At 45.7% G+C, this 22,816-nt stretch overlaps 1 protein-coding gene across 3 annotated transcripts; it reads left to right on the top strand.

Annotated features, from left to right (window-relative positions):
• Positions 1-63: 63 nt before the first annotated feature.
• Positions 64-22,016, top strand: MDM4 (MDM4 regulator of p53). Of its 3 annotated transcripts, none has more exons than XM_052698027.1 (11): positions 64-210; positions 5,443-5,549; positions 8,104-8,178; positions 9,298-9,431; positions 9,867-9,916; positions 12,182-12,243; positions 12,997-13,093; positions 14,469-14,629; positions 15,174-15,308; positions 15,937-16,017; positions 16,572-22,016. In XM_052698027.1, exons 2-11 carry the CDS (start codon positions 5,475-5,477, stop codon positions 17,124-17,126), a joined length of 1,425 nt encoding a protein of 474 aa, XP_052553987.1. In that variant the 5' UTR covers positions 64-210; positions 5,443-5,474; the 3' UTR covers positions 17,127-22,016. The 3 variants fall into 3 exon arrangements, with proteins under 3 accessions (XP_052553987.1, XP_052553988.1, XP_052553986.1); XM_052698028.1 differs by lacking the exon at positions 64-210 and adding an exon at positions 3,192-3,316; XM_052698026.1 differs by lacking the exon at positions 64-210 and adding an exon at positions 3,785-3,908.
• The last annotated feature ends 800 nt before the right edge of the window (positions 22,017-22,816 follow it).

Raw genomic sequence — 22,816 nt, 5'->3', positions numbered from 1 at the left:
TTCCTTCCACTCTAGCAGAGCATTTCCGGTATGCTCCATGATACGGCCGCGCCGCGCCGGGCGACGCACGGAAGCCACCCCGCAGCCATGTTGGCTCCGAGGGGAAGTGGCGGCCGAGGCCCCGCTAAGATGGAGGAGCGCAGCCCGCGGGGGGTGTAGGGGGGTTTCCCCCTAGCCCGGGCCACCTGGGGCCCATGGAGCAGCTGTAGGGTGAGCTTCGCCGCTGCCAGCACCGGGGGAGGCCGCGAGGTCCGAGAGGGTGCGGGGAAACGGAGAGCGAGGCTTGGAGTGGGTGGGCGGCCTCTGTGGGGGGGGTGGAGTTGGCCTCTGTGGGGGGGCGGGAGCCGCAGGCCGGGCCGTTGGCCGCTGGGGGCAGAGCTGCGTTCCCCACGTGGTGCCCGGAGAGAAAATGAAGTTTCCAAACTTGAGCGTCGTTCTGATCGCGTGTTGTGCTGAAGGCTGGAAGGGTCCTCCTGCTGGCTGACAGCTGACGTGAGCTCACAGCGAGCTCGAGCCTTCTGCTGTAGCCTTGAAGGGAGATGTGAGAAGTGCTGCTCTGTGGTGCACCTCTGCGTTGTTGCTCTCGTTTTCCTCTCTAAGCTCTCTCACAACTCGCGGTTATCTGTGACTTTGGTCCTTTAGCAGCACGGTCGGCATCTCAGAGGAGTGTGTGGCAGCCTGGCTACAAGGGGAGGAGGCTGGGACTGCTTGTACCGTCCTTCACATCATGAAGCCTTCACATCATTAGCCTCAAGCCGTACCATGCTTTTCCAGGGCCAAAGCCTTCAGCAGTGTAACTGTTGAAGCAGTAGTTCTAGGAGCTGTATTAACAAGAAAGAAGTGTTTTCAGAGAGAGCGAATAACTCAAAGAGCAGATGAGCGATGTTTTGCAATTATTACACAAGATGGACTTTAGATGAGCCCTATTTTTTAGGGTAGTCAGCCCTGGCTTGCAGCCAGAAGGGCTGCAGGTCACTGGGTTAAAAGCAAGGGTGAAAAACTGAGTCTTGGGTTTGATGGCAGCAGAGTTTAATAGATGCAAATGATAAAATATGTTGGAGAAAGGGTGACAAGACAAGACCAATGAAACAGTGTTGTTACAGGTTACACTTATATCTGCTTTGGTGTTTGTTTATGCCACGCTGCCCAGCAGCTCTGTGTCACAGCAATGCTCCAAGCAGGGTGCTGGGGCTGCTGCTGCTGCCACGTGGGTCTGGAGGGTCGCCCAGCTCTGCCCTGCATTGCACTTAGCACTGGGAGACTGGGTGGTAAACGCTGCTGGAAAGAGGTTGCAGTTTATGTACTGAGTGCTCGTGTCTTCAGGGCTGTGTTGAGGGCTGTGTGTGGCAGACTTGCAGTGAATGCTTATGTGTTTAGTAACTCTTTTATAGGAGTATTACAAAAGCCCCTAGATGTTCAGCTCTGTGCAAGCTCCTCAGGCAAACATATGCAGCTAGAAGATAGGATTAAATTAAGGGCTTTTCACTGCTGCAAGAAAAATAGGTTTAGGTGATTAGCTTCGGTTTCGCTTATATTCTGAAGTGCTTAACACTGTATCTGTGCTGTGACAGGAACTCTTAGCATAGTGATGTCAGGGTATTATATAGCCACTATCTGGTGCAGGAGAAGCTTTTTTAATTATCTGGCTTGCTTCATCTTTGTGTTAAAATAGTGATATTGATTTGACAACCCCTTAAAGCACTATTTGAGAAAAGTAGCCTAGGAAGAAGAAACGAATACAATGTAATATGGTAAAATGGAGGTTAATGGAAACAGTGTGTGCAGTGGGGTAGAGCTGCTGCAGGGTTCCAGACATCACCAGTAACAAAGCTGTCAGCAGCAGCTGATTTAGGGAGATTTGCAGAGCCATTTGCCAGCATTCATTTTTAATTGAAACAGTCAGTTTTGTTTTTCCTCCTCTTTAACTGGTTTTGTAATGAAATAGCATTGCATAACATTTGTACTTGATAACTGCTCACGTTCATCAAAGGTTGGGGTATTTTGGTGGGCTGTGGGCAGATCTTAAGGTGAGAGCACACTATGAAGGTGCGACATCTCAGCAATGAAACTCTTAGTAGGGGAAATTCAGGCTTTGTTGTTGTTGCTGGATTTGGATTGTAGTCCAGAGCAGTTTCCAAAAAGGACGTTTTGAAGCTGGTGTTTCAAGTGAACGTTAAAAATAGTAGCCCTGCCTTTAGCTACCATAAGTAATGCATTAAGGGAGTTCTCCATTGTGAAACTGAGCGTTTCTCTGGATGCTTTTCCTAATTGAATGCAAGCCAATATCAAAGCAATGAGCCAGAGCCCCCCAGCACTGCACTCAGGAAGACAAATAGCTGCAAAAAGGCACTGCAAAGTTGCTGTTGCACTCTTGATGTTTCCTTGGGCGATGCCTTGCAGCTCTCCCAGAGGAGATGGGTGGACTGGATGGGAGCTCAGCGATGCAATCAGGTGCAATGTGTGGTGCAAAGAAAAGCAGCAGCGATGGGCTAAAGATGGGCAGGGTGTGTTTTACAAGGAGCAGTAAAGCTCTTTTTAGCCAGCTGGCTGGTAGGTGGGCAGGCATGAAAACTCACTGATAGGAGCAAACCTAATTGACTGTGACTCAGTTGTCAGATTAGTGCTTGCTTGGACTCTTCTCTCTGCAGTTTCTCTATATGTGATAATGAACACGTGGTGAGTTTATTCTGTATTTGTAGAAGTTGTGCTTTATTTGAAAGCAGGAAGAAGGGTGGTAACTGGGAACAAGAATTCAAAGTCAGGCATTAGCCCAGTGTTGAAATGAGCTATAACTGAGGCTGTAGATCCACCACACAGCATCATGTCTTCTTTATGCTCCTTGCTGCTCTTTTGACTTTGCAATAGATAGAAACTGCATTATTGCTTGACAGACTTAAAGCAAACCAAAATAGAATTAGAGCTTCAACTCAGGTAGTGCCAGGAAACATCCATGCACCCAAAGCCTGCACCCACCTGTGGGTCTCTTAGTTAAGCTCTTTGTCTCAAGCTTTGCTTTGTGTGAGCATCAAATAAGCTGTGATCTCATGGGGTCCTGATCTCCTTCAGGAACTTTTACTCACAAAATGAGCTGGCAGCTTGTTCCTGTAGTGTGCATGACCATATAAAGCGTTCAGATGGAAAAAAACCACCCGTTACTTCATGACTACTTTGTGATTCATGATTTGTTCCAAGGCTTTGGTCTGTGGGGACCAGCGTCTGTTACACATGTGGCTCTGAAGCTGTAGAGGAGAACAACGTTAAGTTCACTGCTACTTTGTTGTCTACAAACTTGTCTGGACGCCTTCAGCATCGTGGGGTAAATATGTGGCATGTAAGAAATGGATTCAGCTGGAGGGGAGGTTGTGGAGGAGCTGACGATGTTTCTTTCTGGCCAGCCCCAGCAGAGGGGAGGCAGTGAGGTTTTCTGTCCTGACGGTGCTGGGCAGAGCAACTGGTGGCTGCTTCCATCATTCTTGTGGGTACCTGCAGCCTGGGCATGTCTTAGAGCTTGCATGCTCATTTAGCTTAATTAAAAGAAAGCTGCTACTACAAGTCAGTGCTAAGTGTCAAGCTTACTAAAAAATACAGTTTGCCTGTGAAGTCTGGAGGCAGGATGATGACTTGTCTGCCTTCCTCATACAGGCAGTACTGAAGCAGTTAAAACTTGAAGACAGTAACTGAGGTGTAACCTGGAGGAGCAGAATCTCTTTCCAGGAATGCAGGGTGGAGGGGAAACCCGCCGTTCTCTCCTCTTTTGCCTGCTTTTCACACCTCCTGCAGCTGCCACCCAAAGCTGATGCATTTAGCTGCAGCTGGCAGGGAGCTCAGCCAGGCTCTTGCAGAGTGCTCACAGCTCTCGCCAGGAGCAGAGGCACAGGGGGGACTTGGAGCAGGGAAGTTCAAGGCTGGTGAGTGGAGCTGCAGTTCAGAGTGCAGCGTAATGGGTTCTGTGGGTGGCTTGTGTTGCAGCACGTGTGGCATCGTGGAGTGGGGAGAAATGGAAGGCTGGCAGTGGTTTTAGGTATTAAGTCACTTAAGTTATATGTAGATGTGGTGACTCCCAGCATTATGTGCCCAGCTTGGATTTGAGATGCATTAATCACGCTTTATTTAGAGATGCTTGATCTTTAGGGATGATTTTGTTCCTGGCAGTGCTTTATTTCTGAGAAATGCAATGGTGTGAGGAATAGCAGCAGCCTTTTGCAAGGTCACAGCGTCTCTCAGTAGATGGGCAATGGCAGATGGGCAGTATCCTGAGTGTGTCACTCTGGATATTGACTTGAGAATGCTTTAAAACATTTTGCTTGTTGAAGTTTTGTCTCTGCCTGCTAGATGGGTGTTTGGTCTATTTTGTCATCCACCATCCTAAAGGCAACATTTCAGTTTGTGTAGGCAAGTTCAGGAGCCAGGCTTTGCTATTTAGTTCATCTCCTGCTCTGCCAGAATATCAGCAAGAGTCAGCTGTAGGATTTGTTTTATTAATGCCTTAAGGAGAAAGCAACCAGATCAACATTGCAATGGAGAATTCATTGTAAGAACAGCATTAGCGCTGGGTCGGTGCATGCTCTAGAGCTGAGGTGATGCTGTGTGAGAATAAGAGGTCAGGACTTCAGCTCTTTCTCTAGCAGGTTCAATTTCCTTTCATTCAGTAGGTGGTTAATTTACACTGTCCTTTCTCTTTAAATATAGAGAAGGTTTTGAACCTGCTTTGCATGGGGCAGATTGTACTGGGCTGTGCTGAGAGTCTGAGTCATTACCAATCATTGTGCTGATGGAGCTGGGCTCTCTGGGTGGATACTGAAACTGATAGGGCCTGACACATTCAAATAGCTGCAGGACTTCCCCTTTTGTTCCTTTCCAAGAAGGGATCACTTCACCTGCTCAGCCAGTAATGCTGTTAAGCTCGTTCATTTATAGCCTACATCTGGTCGTTTGGGGTGAAGGCTGCAGCAGCTTGAACAGATTTTCTCTTGAAAAAGCAGGTGGGGAACGTGCTGATCACTGCCATCAGTGCTGGCTGCTGGGGGTTACTCTCCTGTAAAGATTTCCCTTGGGGTTATTGTGACTCAGCTTCTGCTTTCTCCTCCTGTGACTCCAGGGCCTCAGCACGTTAAGAATTTGCTGATGGCGTGGTGCAGAGCTGCAGTCTGCCCCCAGCTGGCAGATCCAGGTTCCTCACCCAGCCACCCTGCATCCTCAGTGCCACAGCAGCCCCAGTGCCTGCAGAGCTGGCCCAGCTCCCACCCAGCTGTTGGTTGGGCACTGAGGCAGCTCTGTTTTAAAAGAGCAGCTGTGGGGGCACAGCAACATGATCATCATTTTAGATATGCGTGCAGGGCTATTTTTAAACACTGACTTCCTGAAACTTCTAAGAAGTGGAAGTGGTTAAACTCAAGACCAGGTTTCTTGGCTTAACTGGTACATGAAACTTCTCATTTACAGGTTTGTACCATAAACAGCTCATCACTGCCACAATGACATCTTCAAGCTCTGCCCAGCATCCAGCAGCTGAGAACGCCTGCAGAATCACCCTTGGACAAGCTAACCAGGTAATTATCTCCCCCACTTATCTTCATTGCTTTCTCCTCACTAAAGCTTCCACTTCTTCCATTAAATCAAAACTCTCTAATGACATTTAGGTAGGAAGAATTTAGCATGATGGAATAGGGCTTTTATCCTGAAGACTTCTGTTAGCTTTCAGCAGATCAGAGATTTATGAGTGTTTTAAAGGGAGTAGAAGGGGAGAAAGCAGATAAATTGGGCCATAGAAGAAAATGCATAATGCACGTTTTTGTATTGGAGCTATACTTGAAGAAATCCATATGCAGCATTGCTCCTAATGCTCGACGACTTGTGACAGCTGCATTGAAGCATTATGGCTTTGCATGTTAAACTTTGTTCAGTCAGTACCGCATCCCCACGGCTCGTTTTGAGGTCAGCACTGAACACGCAGCACTCGTGTCACTGCCTCTTCTTAGGGTGTCCCTGGAAGAAGCAGCTGCAAGCCAAGGGCGACGTGGCAGGCGTGTGGTTTGGCTGTGACACAGCATGCTGACAGCCAGTCGAAGAGGAAACGCGCTGCAAAGAGTAGCTAGAGAAACCTGATCTAAAATCAACTGTTTCCCTTCCAGATCCACTTCACTTGTGCAGGGCATCTCCAAAATATGAAGGGAATGGGCAGGAGCGAAAGTGAACGGATGGCGTGTTAAAGATCCTCCCATTGGAGGCAATTCCTGAAGCGTTGAAATGCAGCCAAGCCCTGTGCAGTTTATGTATCTGCTTATTTATTCAAACCACTTTGCTTGAAAAAAGCACATAAATAGGCTCTGATATTGTTGTGAAAATATTGATGGCCAACAGTTTCTGAACTAACAGTTCTGTTTTGGCTGCACTGTAACAGCTGAGGGCTCATTTTGCATGGATCAAGCTAACTAGGTTGCTTCTTTAATCAAAAGGAGATGCATGAGCAGTTATTTCAAAATCTATTTGAGAGTGGTCATTAGAGAAATGAATGAGTGCAGATACATAATTTATCTTATTGAAAACCGTATGCTGATACAAGCAATTGCTGTGTTGTGCTCAGCTTTTTCCAAGTAAACATGCTGGTTTTGGGAAGGAACAACTCGTGTCCAGCCACAAGCCTCTATTTGAGCTTGAAAATATATCTAACAGTCACAGTAATGGGAAAACAGGGAGACCAGCTATGCTTGCAGTAGGAAATAATTTTTTATGGCACTTAAACAGTGGAACAAAAGCCTTGCAAATATGCTGCCCAATAGCTGAGTGACAAATTACACTTGTGACAAGCAGCTAAAACTTGTGAAAACAGTGCTGCAGCTAAATCTGGTTGTTGAGGAAATACAGGGTTGCAAGGGAAGGAAATAAGTATTGCAGCTGCATTTATATAGGCAGAAAGGAGAGGTGTGTATGAGGCCCAGGTGAACCCATTTGACTGGGAGGTGAAGGTCTTCACCTGCACAGATTGCATGCCTTGAGAGCCTTGTCAAAGTATGAAGAGCCAGCAGTAAACGTTGTGTGCTAAGAACTGGGTGTTTTTTCCAGTGACAGATTGAAATATCTTGCTGTTTTAGCACCTGAGAGACAAAGAAGGAGGGCAGGAAGCGATTCAGAGTGGGAGATGTGTACATTAGCACACAATATTGTGCACCATTCTGTAGCATTCAGCTTCCTGGCAGAGCAGCGTGGGCTTTCTGACATCTTTTAGGAGGGTGAGGCTCTCCTACGAATGATTAAAATCCTTGTGGAGCACACAGAGTGGAGGGGGAAGCAGCTATTTAAAACACACTGTAGTTTTATATAGCATCTGTCTCATGTGCTACTCAAAGCTGCTTGGGAGTGTGGGTGAAACCTCAAGGGGTTGTGGTGCAGTTGCATTGTTCCCAGGGTGCTTTACATACTACCTAGTAAAGGTTTTGTTTATTGACTATAATCTACAGAAAGCACAGATTCTGATCCTTGGTGTTAATTAATCACACGTTGTCTTTGACGTAGTCTTAGTACTGGGTGCCTCTTCATGGATCCTAATAAATACATCCCTCCAGAGCATGTTCAGTCTGTTCTCTGCACTGTTTGAGGGCAATCAGCCTTGCTGAACTTATGTTTCAGTATATGGGGTGTCCCATGGTTGCTCCTGAGTACATGACTGTGTTTGATTAGTCACTGCCCAGGCCTCCATACCAAGGGCCTGAGTTTCCTATCTTTCCTCACATGATGGATGACATCAAAGTTAATTGGGCAATGTGAGTGATTAAAGCCTTTGGATCTGTCTGCCCAAGTTCCTTTATTTTTTTTTTGCCTTGCACCTGAGTCACAGTGATGGTGCTGATTTTCAGACCTTCTAGCTTCTCTTCAAGCATTTGACCATGCAGATTACTTGTTAAAGAGTATCAGCTCTCAGCAGGTTAGCCTAAGGCAAGCCATGTTTCCCTATGACCTCCATCTCATAGCACAGTTGTCTCTGCACAGTGTGGTGGCCTCAGGCAGCTTGAGCAACTGAGATCTGCAGGCAATGCATGCTGGGCTCACATTCTTTCTCTCATTGCTTCTCATCCTTCAAACAAAAATCTGTGCTTTGTGTTTCAGGTGCGACCCAAACTCCCTCTTTTGAAGATTCTGCAGGCTGCAGGTGCCCAAGGTGAAACCTTCACCCTGAAGGAGGTGGGCTCAGTTTCTAAGCACTGAAAGTGTGCCTGTCCTGTGTGCCTCTGCTTGGTGGATGGTTGTTTGGTTTTGTTTTTTGGAAGGATTTGGGACTGGCTCTTGATTCTCCTGTACTTGGAGGCCCTACCTGCAGAACAGGGATTCTGTACCCAATGGGGCTGTTGGGATTTAATTGGTGGTTAATTGTCAGCAACCTTTGAAAGAACTGAGAAAGGAGGAAGAAATATAATCAGAAACTGCTTTGGATAAAGAAAAGATGGAATAAATAGTCTCCTGCCTGAGAGAGAGTAGGAGATGCTGTTCAATTGTCTTACTTGGTGCATGAGAGCCTTAAAAATTGGATGCTAGTTGATACTTTTAAGTTCCTTTTGAACTTGCTTGTCAGCTAAACCTGAGAGACCCTGCAAATTCATTTATTTTTAGATTAAAATGCAATATGTGTACAAGATTAAAAAAATGACACTGGCTGTGATTTACAAGAGTAGCCTGTCTGGAAAGAATTAAATGCAGTGGTTTTTCATTATGAATGTGTCAGATATTCCCGCAGAGCTCTGTGACTTATTTTAAACACTTATGCATTTAAATAACTTGTTTAGCTTCCACAAAGTTTTGCAAAAACAAATTGAATGCTTTAAATGGGGGCAGTTCAGTATTAAATGCAGGTTGCTTGTACGGATTAACATTTTAACTCAGCTCAGTCAGTTTTTCTGCAGCAATTGGGGTGCTGTTAGCATCATTTTGGTGGCGTTTGCTATCATTCAGGAGGGTCACTTTGGTGGGTAATGGGGGTGGAACTTGGCCTGTAGTGGGCTAAACACACTTTTTCTCCTCTTGTCCTCCTCACTGTAGCTGGCATTTCTTTTTAAATTGGAGTAGCAGGGGGAACTTAGTTTTCTGTCCTGTTAGTTGCAAGCCTTAAGCAATGTGGTAAAGCTTCCTTGTTTGAGACACTGGTGGGTGGCAGAAATGCAGAACAAGCAGGTGCTGTTCAGCTTACAGTGAGTAGGAAGCAAATACCATAAACTATAACATATAACATATACCATAAACTAACAAATTTCCAGAGTCTTTGGTTTCAGCTGCAGATGTGGCTAATGAGATGTTACAATTCCACAGGTTATGCATTACCTAGGACAGTATATCATGGTGAGGCAGCTGTATGACAAAAGGCAGCAACACATGGTGTATTGTGGAGGAGATCAGCTGGGAGAACTGCTGGGGCTGGAGAGCTTCTCCGTAAAAGATCCAAGGTAAGAAAAAGTAACCTTTAGCACACGCTGTATGGTGGAGATTGCTGAGTGAGAGACCCTTGGTGACACTGTTCCTATGTGCAGTAAATCTCCATGAGTGCCAAGTGCCCAGCTGTGTGGCTTTTTGCTAATGCATTTGCCAAGTTTGAGTTTAGCTCTTGTTTTGAAGAGCTGGTTCTGAATGGTCCAGACAGCAACCTGTTAGAGGTGACATCTTCCCTTTTATTTCTGCATCTTCTCAGCCAACTGGTCTCAGGTTCATGCTAAAACCTGCATCCCTCATGTATGTTCTGAACCAGATTCAGGAGTGGAGAAAATGCACTGCAGATCCCAGCATCTCTATGGGGATAATAAATGAGAATTTCTGTCACTGATTTGACAGGGTAATGCTGTTTGCTGCTGTGATTATATTCACCACCTCCTTCTTTTCCACAGCCCAGTCTATGACATGTTGAAACGGAACCTTACTTCTGCTGCCATGACAGGTAGGTTTTTCACAGTATGGGCAAGTATATTCAATAAAGTGTTGATGTAACTTGGGTAAGTAATGATGTTCAGAGAAGAGAAATGTTTCTGAAGTTGGAACAAACTGCTGATGAAGGCTTTGACAAGAGTGTGTTCTGTTTGTGTGTGTGCAGCATCAGTAGCTGTGGTATGAAATCAATCAGCTGGTTGAGTAAAACAGCTGCTTTTAACCAGTGGCCAAACCTCAAAGCAGCAGATAAAATACTGTGGATACCCAAATCAACATAGCTGAAGCATCTCGTCCCAATTTTTATTGATTGCTCACTCTTTTGTCAGTTTTGTGACAGTCTGACTTCTCTCTCTTGCCTCGTTTTATACTTTAATAGTCTTGAGAGTGAGTGTAAAGAATGCTGGAAGCCTAACCTAGTTCTACAAGTAAAAGAGGGCTGGACTTTACTCAAATCCTGGATGTTTAAAGGCTACAGTTCTTTGGCTTGTGAGGCATACAGTCTATTACATCAGTTTATTCTGAAGTTAATCTCAGGTGATGGCTCCCATGGTACAACTCATCACCTTTGTGTGAAAATTAACTTATTGAAGCCACAGGTTTGCAGATCAGGAGTCAGCTGTAGCAGGAAGGTTGTGAAGTCTCGTGTTTTGCTTTCCAGGCTCTCTAAGCAGATAATGTGGGCTTAGTTCTTTGTAAGTGCTTAGTCTGTTTTTGCACACACGTGTTGAAGCAAATACAGAACTTGAGGAGACATGGCCCTGAACTGTTGATGTCTGTTTTGAGCCATGTATTGGTGCCTGTGGGGTCCACCTCCTTTCCTTTCTATTTAGAACCTTCCTAAGCAGACTGATCTAAAGGCTTAGCTGCAGAATAACCGTGTGAGTGCAGTTTCCTTTGCTGGTAGTTTCTTGGCCTTTTACCTGTAAGCAGTGTATGAAGAGCAAAGGATCCCAACGAAACACTCTCCTCTGCTACCCTGTTCCCTCCTACTTGGTGTGTGCATGTGGCTGTGCACGTGTGGCTGGGTGTGCGTGTGTCGTCCAGTCGTGCTGTAACTATTGCCAAACCTGCCAAAGGAAGTGCAGTTCCTTTGGTGTGATGATCATTTGGTTTAACCACCATGTGTGTGTGTGTATCTGTGTGACTATGATGCGAAACAAGCTTGGCAGACCAGGCCAACTATGTAGGCAGGGTGACTCTTGGTATTGTTCTTCCTTTTGTTGCAACAGAAGTAGCTGAAAGTGCTGTAGGGCTTAAAGAGGCCATCATGTGTTATATTAGCAGCTTGTATTCACTTGCCAAACCAGTACTCATCAGAACATCACTTTTGCAGATTATCCTGCCCACTTCTTCCAAGTAGGCTTGTAGGAAGAGCAGTGACTGCAGTACATCTTGTTAATAAAGATTAAGCTCTGACACAGTGCTCTTCATCAGATGCTAGCCTTACTTGGCTAACAGTCACTTTTAACGTGAATCACATGAGGGGTATGTAGGAATGCTACCTCACTTCAAAGACATTTTGTGTTCAGTTCCTCATATATATTAGCTTTGAATAAGGAAGCCTTCCAGTGCATGCAGTGCATTTTCACACAGTGTTTAGGACTAGTACATGTCATGCAGTGTTAGAAGGGCAGTGCTTCTCTTCTAATGCCACAGTGGAGACAAAGCAGTGATGGATGAGCCAACTGGCTTCTTTTTTCCTGCAGGTGTGAAATCCTTAATGGCCACTAGGAAGTTGTGTAGTGATGAAAGTGAACAAAAAACCTGAACAAATCAGTGCACAGAGCCACATCGTTTTGTGGTCCTGTGTGTTATCACTTCATGGTCCACTTTTCTGCCTACAAGGTGCAGTTTTCAGTGCCATGACTCAGTGCAAATCAGATTGTTCGTGCCTCCCTAGCATTCTGCAGGGAATTTCTCTGCTAAACTGAAATGGGAGAAAGCAGGAGCCATCCTCTCACCTTTTCAGAGAGTAGATTTCCTAAATACAGCTCTTCTGTTATGTAGAAAGACTCTGTAGACTGTTATTGCTATTTAGTTGGGCTGGCCTTTAAAATTTCCTCCATGTGTGCCTAGCAAAGCCTGGGGAGTGCCATAGAGCAATGCTTCTCTAGGAAGTGCCCATCTCTCTAAGGAAGAAAGGGCTCTGCTTTCCTAAAGGATTGCCTAGAGGTCTGCCAAGCCTGGCTCGTTGGTTGCTTGCTGAAGACCCTCTGTGTTGTGAGAATGGTTATTACCAGGGAAGGTTTTTTCTTTTGTTTTACCTGCTATCTAGATGCTGCACAGAATCTCGCAAAGGATCAGAGCGTCGATAAGCCAAGCCAAGACCAGCTGAAGGTAAACCCACTGCGTGGTGGTTTCTTTTGTTGTACAGAGTGCCCCTTCTCTGTACCTGTGCATGGTGGACTGCCAGAACTTTGTGCTGCTTGGCTGCCAGGTTCTCACCTTCCTGAAAAGTTCTTGGAGTCCACACAGCAGGGACAGAGCGACCCTTCTCTGTTCTCACCATAACAGAGTGCCAGTCTCTGAGCGCGTTTCTCTGGGGTGTAGCACTTCTAGTCCTCAGTTCCTCCAGCCTGCTCTGTCTTTTCATGTCTTTCCCCTTTTCCCACGTTTCCTCTCTGAGTAGGAATTGCCAAATCATTCAGCATTCTAAAAAGCGTGAACGAGTTTTGTGTTTGGGAGGATTGTTCTCAGAAGCTTTCAGATGGAATCTGAAACCTAGGAAAAATCTTTGCACGTTCTAATTTATCTCAGGTGTGTTTTGGGATTAAGGTTAAACTGATCTGGGAGTTGTCTGTTCAGACTGGGGGCCAGAGAACCACAGTTTTACTGCATTTAAGGTGGCAACTTTTGGACTTTTTGCCAGTCTTAAGATTTTTCCTGGGTTGCAAGTGTGTTGTTTGTGCTGATTACAGATGCATTAGTGTTCCTAGAGGGTTAACAGTGTGTAGCTTTTGTTCAGAAACCTCTATTTATCTTCTTACCTTTTTGGCGTTGTACTGCAGCTGGTGACTCAGAATGGAAGTGCTACATCCCCTTGTCTCTATAAGCTCTGGTGGGCTAACATCTGCTTTTTCCTTCATGCAGTTTAGCCCAAAGGAAGGTTCTGACACTGTCATCATGGAGGATGAAAGCAATGCATCTGCTGTGTCTACCTCAGAGCACAAATGTGAGAATTGTGAAGGTGAGTGCCAGCTTTTCCATGGTAACAGGCTGTACAAGCACTTCTGCTCCTTCTCCAGCATGGCATGTTGAGCTTTGTGTCAGGAAACAGCTGGAGGAGGGTGTTGGGAGGCTAATAAAAACCTGTTGTGGAATATAGTCTTTAAAGCTCATCATTTTATGGCAAAGATTGAGAGAAGTGCAAATGTCTGCCAAGTGTGCTTTATGATAGGCATGTTTTCTAGCTTAGATACTTTGTCTCAAAAATAAACACTGAGTAAATTGGCAGGTTAAGCCCCAAAAGCACAACTGTCACTAACCAGTGCCATCAGAAATCTTGCAGACCTTGCTGAAGGGTATTGTAAATGCTGAAATTAGACTTGTATCTGTTTATCTTCCCAAGGGACCCTCTCCTCTGATTACACAGAACGCAGCCTGAGCTGTCTGCAGTCATTACCTGCAAACCAATCAGGAGTATGAGTAACAATGGCTATTTTTTTTCTATCCACCTTAAGTGTCATACAGCTCCTTCATGTTCAGACAATTCCTTTGTTTTAATGTCTGGAGTTTTCTTGCTGGTTCAGTCATGGATTTCTGATGTTATGGAAACAGTTTTTTCCACCTTCTGCTCACAGATTGTTCTCACATCAAGGAACTTAATTTGTAAAAACAGATCATCTTTGCAATGTGTGGGTATTTCTGGATAAAGTGAGAGCAGTAAATATTTTCTTGGCTGCATGTGCAGAGGAGGTAGAAGCAGTCCTTGTTGGTGCCTTTGAAGCTCTCAGCAGTGAGGAGGGTTTGTTTCAAGGTTATCTTGAAACTTAGACCTCTGAGTTGAGGATTGGAGGCTAAACTGCATGTGCTGATAAGGAGACTGAAGCAGGGAGTTATAGAGGATAGATTTTTTACCTTTCCATTTGCTGATTTGACCCTGGTTTGGGAATTCAGGAGCTCCCATCATTTGAAATTTGAACAACATTCAAACCGGTTCTTTCTACATCTCAAGCACTGCAAGAAATCAATCTACTCAGTGTTGTTTTGGGTAGGGTTCTGAAGGGAGGATTCGTGTTTGTGTATTCCTTCTTAAAAAGATGGTAATGCTAAATAGAACACGTGCAGTTATAGACAGCTGGGAGCTCTGGGATGCTGCTTTGACCTCTTGGCTGTGTGCTGACTGTTATGCCAGGTTCACTCAGGGTAGATGCACCGGTGCAGTTGTGTTGCAGATCTAAAATCTCAGTACACTGACACAAACTTCAAAGCTCCTAGCAGTAACTCTGGCTGTAAGACAGTGGAAGAAAGGTTTCTCAAATCAGATGGGGCCAAATTTGTCTCTGCTAGTCTCTTTAATGATGTAGGTGTGGCATGACTTAGATTCTACTTGGCTCTTACAGACAAAGACTTAATAGAAAACCTCTCTAAAAGCAAGAAGCCTAAACTGGACCTAGTGTTTGAGGAATGGGATGTAGCTGGTCTTCCATGGTGGTTTTTAGGCAACCTCAGAAGCAATTACAAGTCCAGAAGTAATGGATCAACAGATATTCAGACTAACCAGGTGTGTAGACATTTTAAAGAGGTGCACTGTATTCTCTTCCTCTCCTCTTTTGCTTTCCAAGTAAATAATATGTTATTGTCCTTTCTCGTCCCTTCCCGCTTCAGGATTTTCAGCCCCTCCCTTCTGTGTTCCAGTCCCAGCCTTTCATATCAGGTGGTTGGTTAACCTTCATAGTGTTCTGAAATTAACAAGGCACTCTGTTATCTGCAGGAGGCCCTTCTGCACTCCAGAGCTTTGATGGTATTGCAGTAGGTGCCCCTTCCCTGTGTTGAAAGTTGTTGCTCGGTGCAGATGTTGATACCGTGGTGGACAGCTGCTGTATGGCCAGCTTGCAAGGGCAGTGAGCATCGTGCTGCTCGCCACCAGGGGTGTCTTTGTGAGAGTAGAGCCCTGCCCCTTTCTCTCCTAGGCATGACTGGAGAAGCAGCCCAGGGCCTGGAAGGAAAAAGGGAGAGGCATTCCCTGTGGCTGTGGCTGCAGTGCTGGTCCTCCTGCTGTTGATGCCCTGAGCTCTAAGTGGTCTCTTCTGTTTCTTCTCCAACAGGATGTAGACACTGCCATTGTTTCAGATACTACTGATGATTTGTGGTTCCTCAACGAAAGTCCCTTGGATCAGACCAACACTGCAGTCAAAATGGAAACAGCTGACTGCGAGGAAGTGAAGGAAGGTGACAAAAAGGTACCTTTTCAAGCAGGCACCACGTGTGTGTGCCACCAGCTGGCCTCAATGAAGTGCAGAATCCTTTGTTTTTCTCCAGCCTTTCAGTGCTGTGTTAACATGTGAGGAGCTAAGTCTGTAGCCACCCAAATTTGTGTTAGAAAAGGCTGTCACCATTTCATACACAGAGTGATAGCTTTCCTTCTAGTCAGTCTGGGTTTCGGTTTAAATGTGTGTATTTTCCAGGCACAAAATTAATTTAAAATTACTGGGCAATCTGAGGTTTTAATTAGGTTTGTCATAAGAGGAATTAATCAGATGTGTGTCAAAGCAATTCAGCTCATGATTCATGGAATTTAGTAGGAACACTCAAGTATTTGTGTCTGCGTTGGTGTAATTTCTTTTTTTCTGTGTGTGTGTGCATTAGAGAGAGAGATGAATTCATCACAGGAAAATCTGACTGTAAACCAGCTCAGTGCAAGTTATCAACAATATATGGAATAGATAAAGTACACAAAATGACTTTTCATTCACTCTGTGAATTAATTCTCATGGTGATTATATCATCATTTTCGCTTTGCTGTACAGTTGGGCACATCATAAGTACAGGTTGTCGCAGCTCTTCTGACAGCATTTCTACTTTTCCCAGGTGACTGAGGATGCATGTTTGCATGACTTTGAGGATTCCCAGTGTTTAAGCGACGACACAGATACAGAAGCTGCTTCTGAGGTAGGCATCCCTTGGGTCAGAGTTCTTGCTTTGGAGTATGCTGCAGCCCTACCTGTATTTAGGAAAACTGCTCTCCCAGCTTCTACAGCTCCTTCTTGCAGTAGGAGAAGCGTTAGAGTGTCCCTGGCATAGGGCAGCTGAGTCATAGCTCTTGCCCTTGCTTTCTGGGGTAACCAAGTAAGCTACTGTCAGTTGTGCACATTCAACAGATGCTGAATGATTATGGAGTCTGGAAAATGTACTCCTAGCTGATTGCAGGAGCTCTACTCTTGAGTTCAATAAACTGCACAGCTTGAGAACACTGTATTCTTCCACAGGCTGGGAGAAAGGAAGGACAAATTTAATGCTTAAGGAGAGACCTGCATTTTTAGAATGCAGAGTAGTAAAATTCTTCGGCTTTCTGAGGTGCTGATAATTGAATCGTGCATCTGCAAGCCTCAGTAGTAGCATCCTATCTTGATGAAGCTTTTTTGCTGCTTTTCCTTTGTTGAGGAGAAGAACTGTTAGCAAGAATGCACTAACTGCTGTTTTTGTCTGCCCCAATCATTCTTCAGGACTGCTGGCAATGCACCAAATGCAAGAAGTTTAACTCTCCAGGCAAACGGTACTGTTACCGCTGCTGGGCCTTACGGAAGGACTGGTACTCAGATTGTCCCAAACTCACTCATTCTCTTTCTCTGTCCAACATTGATGCTATGCAAAATGAAAACAGTGATGAAGGGATCGATGTCCCGGATTGCCGAAGGACTGTTTCTGCTCCAGTTGGCCCACCTAAAGACTTGTGTGTGGTAGAAAACAAATCACACGTAGATCCCTGCGGCTCTATTGAGTCCTTGGATTTGGCACGAGAATGTGAAGGCAGGGACTCTCTGTTGCGTTTCACTGAGCGTAGAAAGGAGGAAGAAATGCAGTCTTTAGAGAGTATAAAAGAGTTACTGAATCCTTGCTTCCTGTGCCATCACAGACCGCGAGATGGGAATATTGTCCATGGCAGGACTGCTCACCTTGTGGCCTGTTTCAAGTGTGCAAAGATGCTGAAGAAAAAGAGATCACCTTGCCCAGTGTGCAGGAAGGACATTGAGATGGTGATTAGAATCTTTATGGGGTAGTTGTGCCTCTTCAGGCCTTCTCTGCTGAAGGATAGCACACACATTTTCTTGCACTCTACACAAACCCTAACTTCAGAGCTCGGAGCATGAATACCAAAGATAATCAAGATTCCAAACTGACCAAGAACACAGAAGTCAACCCTGTATGTCATATCAAGCAGTGACATTTCTGCTATGTGCTTAAATGAATGCCTGTTGGGAGTGGGGAGGGACCAGAGTGTTGGTATCGATGCCCTAGCTTTGAAATTATCCAAGTCTTTTACATTGAGTTCAGTAGTTTCAGAAGGCTTCTCTGTTCTGATAACTGATCCTTGCAGAAAGCAAGTTTTGGAGAGAGTTATGACTTTGGCTGTTGGAGTGTTCTCCAGGAAGTCAGACACTGTGCAATGTCTTGTAAGGGGAGAGTGTGGTGTGGGTGGGAAGGATGGGAGGGAGGGTAGGTGAAGAGGGTTGTGATTTTCATAAGCCATTTCTCCAAGGATCAGTTCTCATGAAGGCAGTGAGAAGTAAACAGGCAGGTTTCCAATCATCCCTTTTTTTCTTTCTTTTTTTTTCTTTTTTCTTTTTTAATGTGTGTTAGATAAAGTGAAAATCCTTTGCACCCAGACTTGAAATAAGTCCTCTCAAGCTTGTGATTTGTAGCTATCTCAGGTCATGCGCCAGTTGGCAGAAGAATGGGGTGTTATACTGTGCTTTGTTATTAGATCTTTTCATTTGTATTGATTCCTTTTTTTTTTTTTTTCCCATTTAAGTACACTTCTGTGTCAGCTTTATAGCTTTGTTGAAGCCTGTCCAGTGTTAGCTCAGAATCTGGTGTGCCAACTGGATTAAATCATAGCAGCTCTTTGCTCGTAGCACCAGTGCAACTTTCACCACTGTTTCGTTTCATCAGGTCAGTCTAGAAGATGCATCACTTCGTGTTATCTGGCTTTGCAAACAGGATACAGGCCTTTTTGGGGATAAAAACAGTCCTGCAAAGCACTGATTGCAGCTGGTCAGTCTGTGGGCTCTGTTTAGTGTTCGCTCTTTTGAGTTTTCTCTGCTGACTTTTTTTTACCCTGTGATTTAATGCTTCAGATCTGTTTCAGCAGATTTGTTCTGTCTGTCCTTGAAAGCTAGCCGTGTTTGCTCTGCTGTTTGTTAAAACTCAGTTAGGACTTGCAGTTTCAACATGTCTTACTCTTTTCTGAGATCATATGCTAGAGTGCTCAGCTCTTCCTCCTCTTGTTTCCCTGATGCTTTGTGTTCAGAGTGTTACCCCGTGGAGAGGACCTGTGCTCTCATAAGTGGAAGGCAGGTAGGTGCAGTCCAGAAGCAGGGAGGAATTCTAGGGGTGTAAAGCCTTGAGGCCCCCAGAGAGCTGCCTGCAGGCGTTCAGGGTGCTCTGAGATCCTGTTCCTCTTCCAGCTTTCCCCTCTGCATTCTGGATAGGGCAGAGTACTGCAGAGTCAAAAGGAGAAGATGGTGCTGTGGGAGAAAGTGCTGAGCATAACTTTCAGTTTTCCAAGTCTTTATTTAAAATGTAACATTAGCAGATAGTCTTGCCATCTGTCTATTCTGGATTCTCTAATGTGAGCCGAGAGGTGGGGGAAGGCAGCTCTCAGCTTGTTCTTCAGTGCTTTGGAGGCCTGTATCCTGTAGCAGTATTCCCTTCCTCTCTATCTTTCAGTACACAGGCATTTGAATTCAGTCCAGCATGTAGGATGCACCCTGTTTTGTCATCTTCTGCACGATTCCCTCTCCAATCTGGGAAGTGTTCTGCAGATAGAAGAAAAGAAGGTAGTTTTTAGAACTCAGAGCTTCTCTAGGCTGCCTCCCAGTTGTTTTTCACACTCTTTGTGCTGGTCCAGTCCTAGCAGGTGTGCAATGGAAGGCCCCAACGCCTGCCTGACTGAAGGTCCCAGCAATCTCTTATGTCAAAGTTGTTTCTGTGCAACGATATTGGAGTAGGTGCTATATGCAGTCACTGCCAGAAGTCAGATCCATTTTATATTTTACAGAGTATTGTGATTATTTCCATGTTGGTTCTTACTGAGGCTATTATTGTTGGCTGTTATTTACAGCCGTGTTGTGTGAGAGGATAACTGTCTGACATTTGCTGCACTATCTGAGTACATGGGAGTCAGTCCATGTGGAAAAATGTGCTTCTTGCTCCCCTAACAGAAGGGCTGTTCAATGCAGGTGATGCACTTTAGTCACGCTAAGCTCAGCAGCGTTGTCTCCTTGAATCAGAAAGGAGTTCCTCCCCTGTAGTTGCTTCCATTTTCAGATGGTTTTTCCTTTTTTTAAGGAGCTTGGGCAGTGTGCATTGTGGCACTGCAGCACTTCTGAATACTGTGAATTCTCCCTCTCCCCCAGTTGCTTCTAAGAACAAAATATTTTGCTAAAAGCAGCTTTGCTGAATTGTTAGCTGCACTAAAAAGCAATTTGTGTTGACCAAACAAATGTCAGGAGAGTGTAGGTTCCTGCAGTGGGTTGAATATCCTTACCAAAACTCTCCTGAGATCTCTATGCAGCTTCTGTTGTGAAATTAACATTGTCCACGTTGCAGGGGGTGATAAATCGAATCTGTGGGATAAGCTTTAGAGTCACGATCTTCTGATCTGTGACTTTTCCTTGAGTGTGACCACGTTGTTTACAACATGCATTTGCCAAGTTCTTTATTCTTTTTAACTGAAGTAGTGCCCATGATGTCTAACAACGTTACAGTTGGTCTTCCTTTCTCTAAAAGAATAAGCTATTGCAGTGCAAGTGGAGCTGGGGTGCCTGGGTTGTGGCTAAGGTGGGTGGGAGGGTTGTAGTGAGGGAGAAAGAGGGAAGAAGAATGTTTTATTGCTTTAACTGAGGCTGAATGAGGTGGAATTCAGAAAGCTGCTCTTTAGGTGACATGCAGGGAGTGCAGGCTGGAGGTGTGGGTTGAAGAAGTAGCTCAGAGCACTGGGTTGTAATATTTCCTTTGCAGTGCTGTGGGATGTTGGCCAGACGGTGCTATTAGTTTCCTTTTCCACCTGTGCTTTCTGTTGGAGGTGGGTATTGTGAGCTCATGTTCTCTGAAATCATCCCTGGCATCTCGTTGTGCAGAGCAGCTCCTCTCTTAGCGTGGTTTTCCTATGGCAGAGGTGGTCTGTGGGTAAGCTTAGCAGTGCTGCTGCCTGTCTGTTTTAGGAAGGGCTGAGCACAGCTGCCTTTCAGCTGTCAGATCAGAAAGGTTTCTGTGCTCTTCACTGGCTGCTGGTCCCCAGGGACCTGCTGACATCTCAGTGTGCTCCCATGCTGGCCTTCATTCATGAGATCCCTCTGCTTTTCAGCCAGAAGTTCTGGTGCCATTTATCTCTGGAACCAGTGCACTTCTTCCATGGGTATTTAAATAGAGGGATCCATGAATCTGTGCAGTGCTCTGCAGTGTGAATCCATGTATTCACCTTCCCTCTGTCTTGACAGCTGGAGCTGCACGCACTGCATTCAATCCTGCAGGTCTTCCCAGTTTAAGTGCCTCTGTGTAGTTTCTCCCAGTGACTTTTGCTTGCTGCTGCAGCTCCCTTACCAGCTGTTTGCTCAGTTGTCTGTCCCTCCTCTGCTGAGCTACATTATTTAGCTGAATTTATCATTGCCAAAGCTGTGACCAAGGGGGAACATTTGGAGCAGCCCTCAGAGTGCTTGTTTCTTCTGAGTGCTGGGCCTTTCCTTGAAGACGTTAATGAACTTTCTGCCTCTGCATTGCGTTGTATTTATTAAGGTGCACTCATTAAGGTGTGTGATGGAAACCATGGTACAGCTTGCCAATGTCCTCTCCATCCTTCTGCATCCAGCGTTGATTGTAGCTGATACTGAGAAGCTGTCTTGGCAGAAAAAAAGTGGCTGTTGGACAAATGGAAATGATGTGAGAACAGAGTGCTTGGAAACCCACTGGGGTAGCTTGCTTTTGCCTGTTCTGAGCTTTGTCTTCCTCATCTGGAAGAAGAGAAATGCTCTTATTAGAGGCTTTTGGTGGAGACAGCGTGGTTAAGTGATGGAAGAAGAGCCTTTGTCCTGGCGTGTTGTGTGAGTGGAAGACATTCCCTGAATCTTGTTGCCATCTGAATACCTGCAAGGAGCATCAGGATCCTCGAAAAGGAGGTGCTGCAAGGCTGTTTGTTCAGGATCAAGAAGGACATCTGCAGGTGGTGTGGGGGTGATGAGCAGCGTGTGCTTGGAGCAGCTCCAGGACAACAGAATCACCTCCAGGCAGCAGCTTTCCAGCTCCAGAAATCTTTGTTGTTGTTGTTACCTACCTAAAATGGCTGGCATTTTTCCTGCTCCTTTGAAAGTAAGCGAGACCACTCTGTAGCCAGCTGCTCATCAGCCACAAGCTGCTTTGACACCTCTGCACCTTGCTCTCTGCACTTGTTCATATGAATACAGGTAGCTATTGTGATTGCAGCCCTGTTTTTCTGGGCTTTTACCCTGGTTGTGTGCATCTCCTGCCCACGTGTGTGTGCCAGCACCACATCCTGCTGCTCCAAGCAGGCGCTTCAGCAGCACGTGGCTGCTGAGCTCTGCAACAGCTTCATCATCTCTGTTTCATGTAAGGCATAACCACCTTTGAGGGTTGGTCCAGGAGGATGCACGAAGAAGGCAGGAGCGTGTTTTACCTCTGGCCAAGATAATAAAGACCTCTTGTTGTGCCAAGTGTGTTCTCCTGCCCGCTCTCCATAGCACGCGGGTTCCTGAATCTGTTTTTCTGAAGAGAAACTGTATCTGTTACCCACCCCCACAGTCAGCACAAGCAGGAGCTCTCACGACCTCTGCGTTTGCACTATTTATAAAAGGCACGAAGCACAGAATTGGATGGCCTGTTTTTGTGTCCTGCGCCTAAGGAGTTTAATTAAATAAAGCTCATCATTCTCTTGATGATGTAGGTTAATTTTTTATTTTTTTTCATTCACGCTGCCTTTTGGGGAAAGCTTTAAGTAAAGGCCCGTTACCAGACGAGTCACCTGTGCTCTTTGTATGTTTGTCCTCACGGGGAGGCAGAGACCTGCCAGCCCTCCCCATGCTGCAGGTGGAGGGCAGGTTCTACTGCATGATTTGTCTGCAGGCATGGTAGCATGGGGTTGGCTTAGCCTATATGTGGAAGTACTCGATGTGTGGTTTAGGAGCTGGAGCAGCTCCCAGTCCCACTGCCACCCCTCCTGCAGCTCCCAGGCCGTGCAGCTCACTAGAGGGCACCCGCCTGCTGCTGCTGAAGCAGGATGCTGGCAGCTTCCTTGCAGCACTCAGCTCCTCACCTCTGGGCTGCGCACAGCAAACCTTTAATGCTGGCATAAATAGGTTGTGTTGGGCAGTGGGGGTCCTGCGGTTGGGATTCAGCTTGCCTTCGTTTCCTCTTGGTTTATGGGGCTGGTTGGAGACCAGCAGGCTGCACGTACTCAGGAGGAAGACAGATGAACACGCTCTGCTCTTTTGTGTTGGAAAGCAGCACCAGGTACGCCCTGCAGTGATTGATCACTAGCTGCTTGCCAAGGAGGAGATGCTGCTTCATAATAAGCATCTTGACTGCATGGTAGGAAAACAATAAAACTCCACCTGTGGCATCAGAACAGGAGAAAGGAGAGCTGCTTTCCCCATCCCTGACACAACGATACCTGCTGGCAGGAGGCAGAGGTGGCTGTGTGGCTCCTGTGCAGCCCCCTGCTTGCTCCTGCCTGTAT

Source organism: Tympanuchus pallidicinctus, unplaced genomic scaffold (assembly GCF_026119805.1).
Source record: "Tympanuchus pallidicinctus isolate F22 unplaced genomic scaffold, pur_lepc_1.0 scaffold32, whole genome shotgun sequence".
In the NCBI taxonomy this organism is placed as follows: domain Eukaryota; kingdom Metazoa; phylum Chordata; class Aves; order Galliformes; family Phasianidae; genus Tympanuchus; species Tympanuchus pallidicinctus.
This window is presented reverse-complemented; position numbering and strand designations above follow the sequence as displayed.

Coding starts and splice junctions, on each gene's coding strand:
- MDM4 (XM_052698026.1), top strand. CDS start 3,797: ATGCATTTAGCTGCAGCTGGCAGGGAGCTCAGCCAGGCTCTTGCAGAG. Junction 9,432..9,866: donor TTCTCCGTAAAAGATCCAAG/GTAAGAAAAAGT, acceptor TCTTTTCCACAG/CCCAGTCTATGACATGTTGA. Junction 9,917..12,181: donor TACTTCTGCTGCCATGACAG/GTAGGTTTTTCA, acceptor CCTGCTATCTAG/ATGCTGCACAGAATCTCGCA.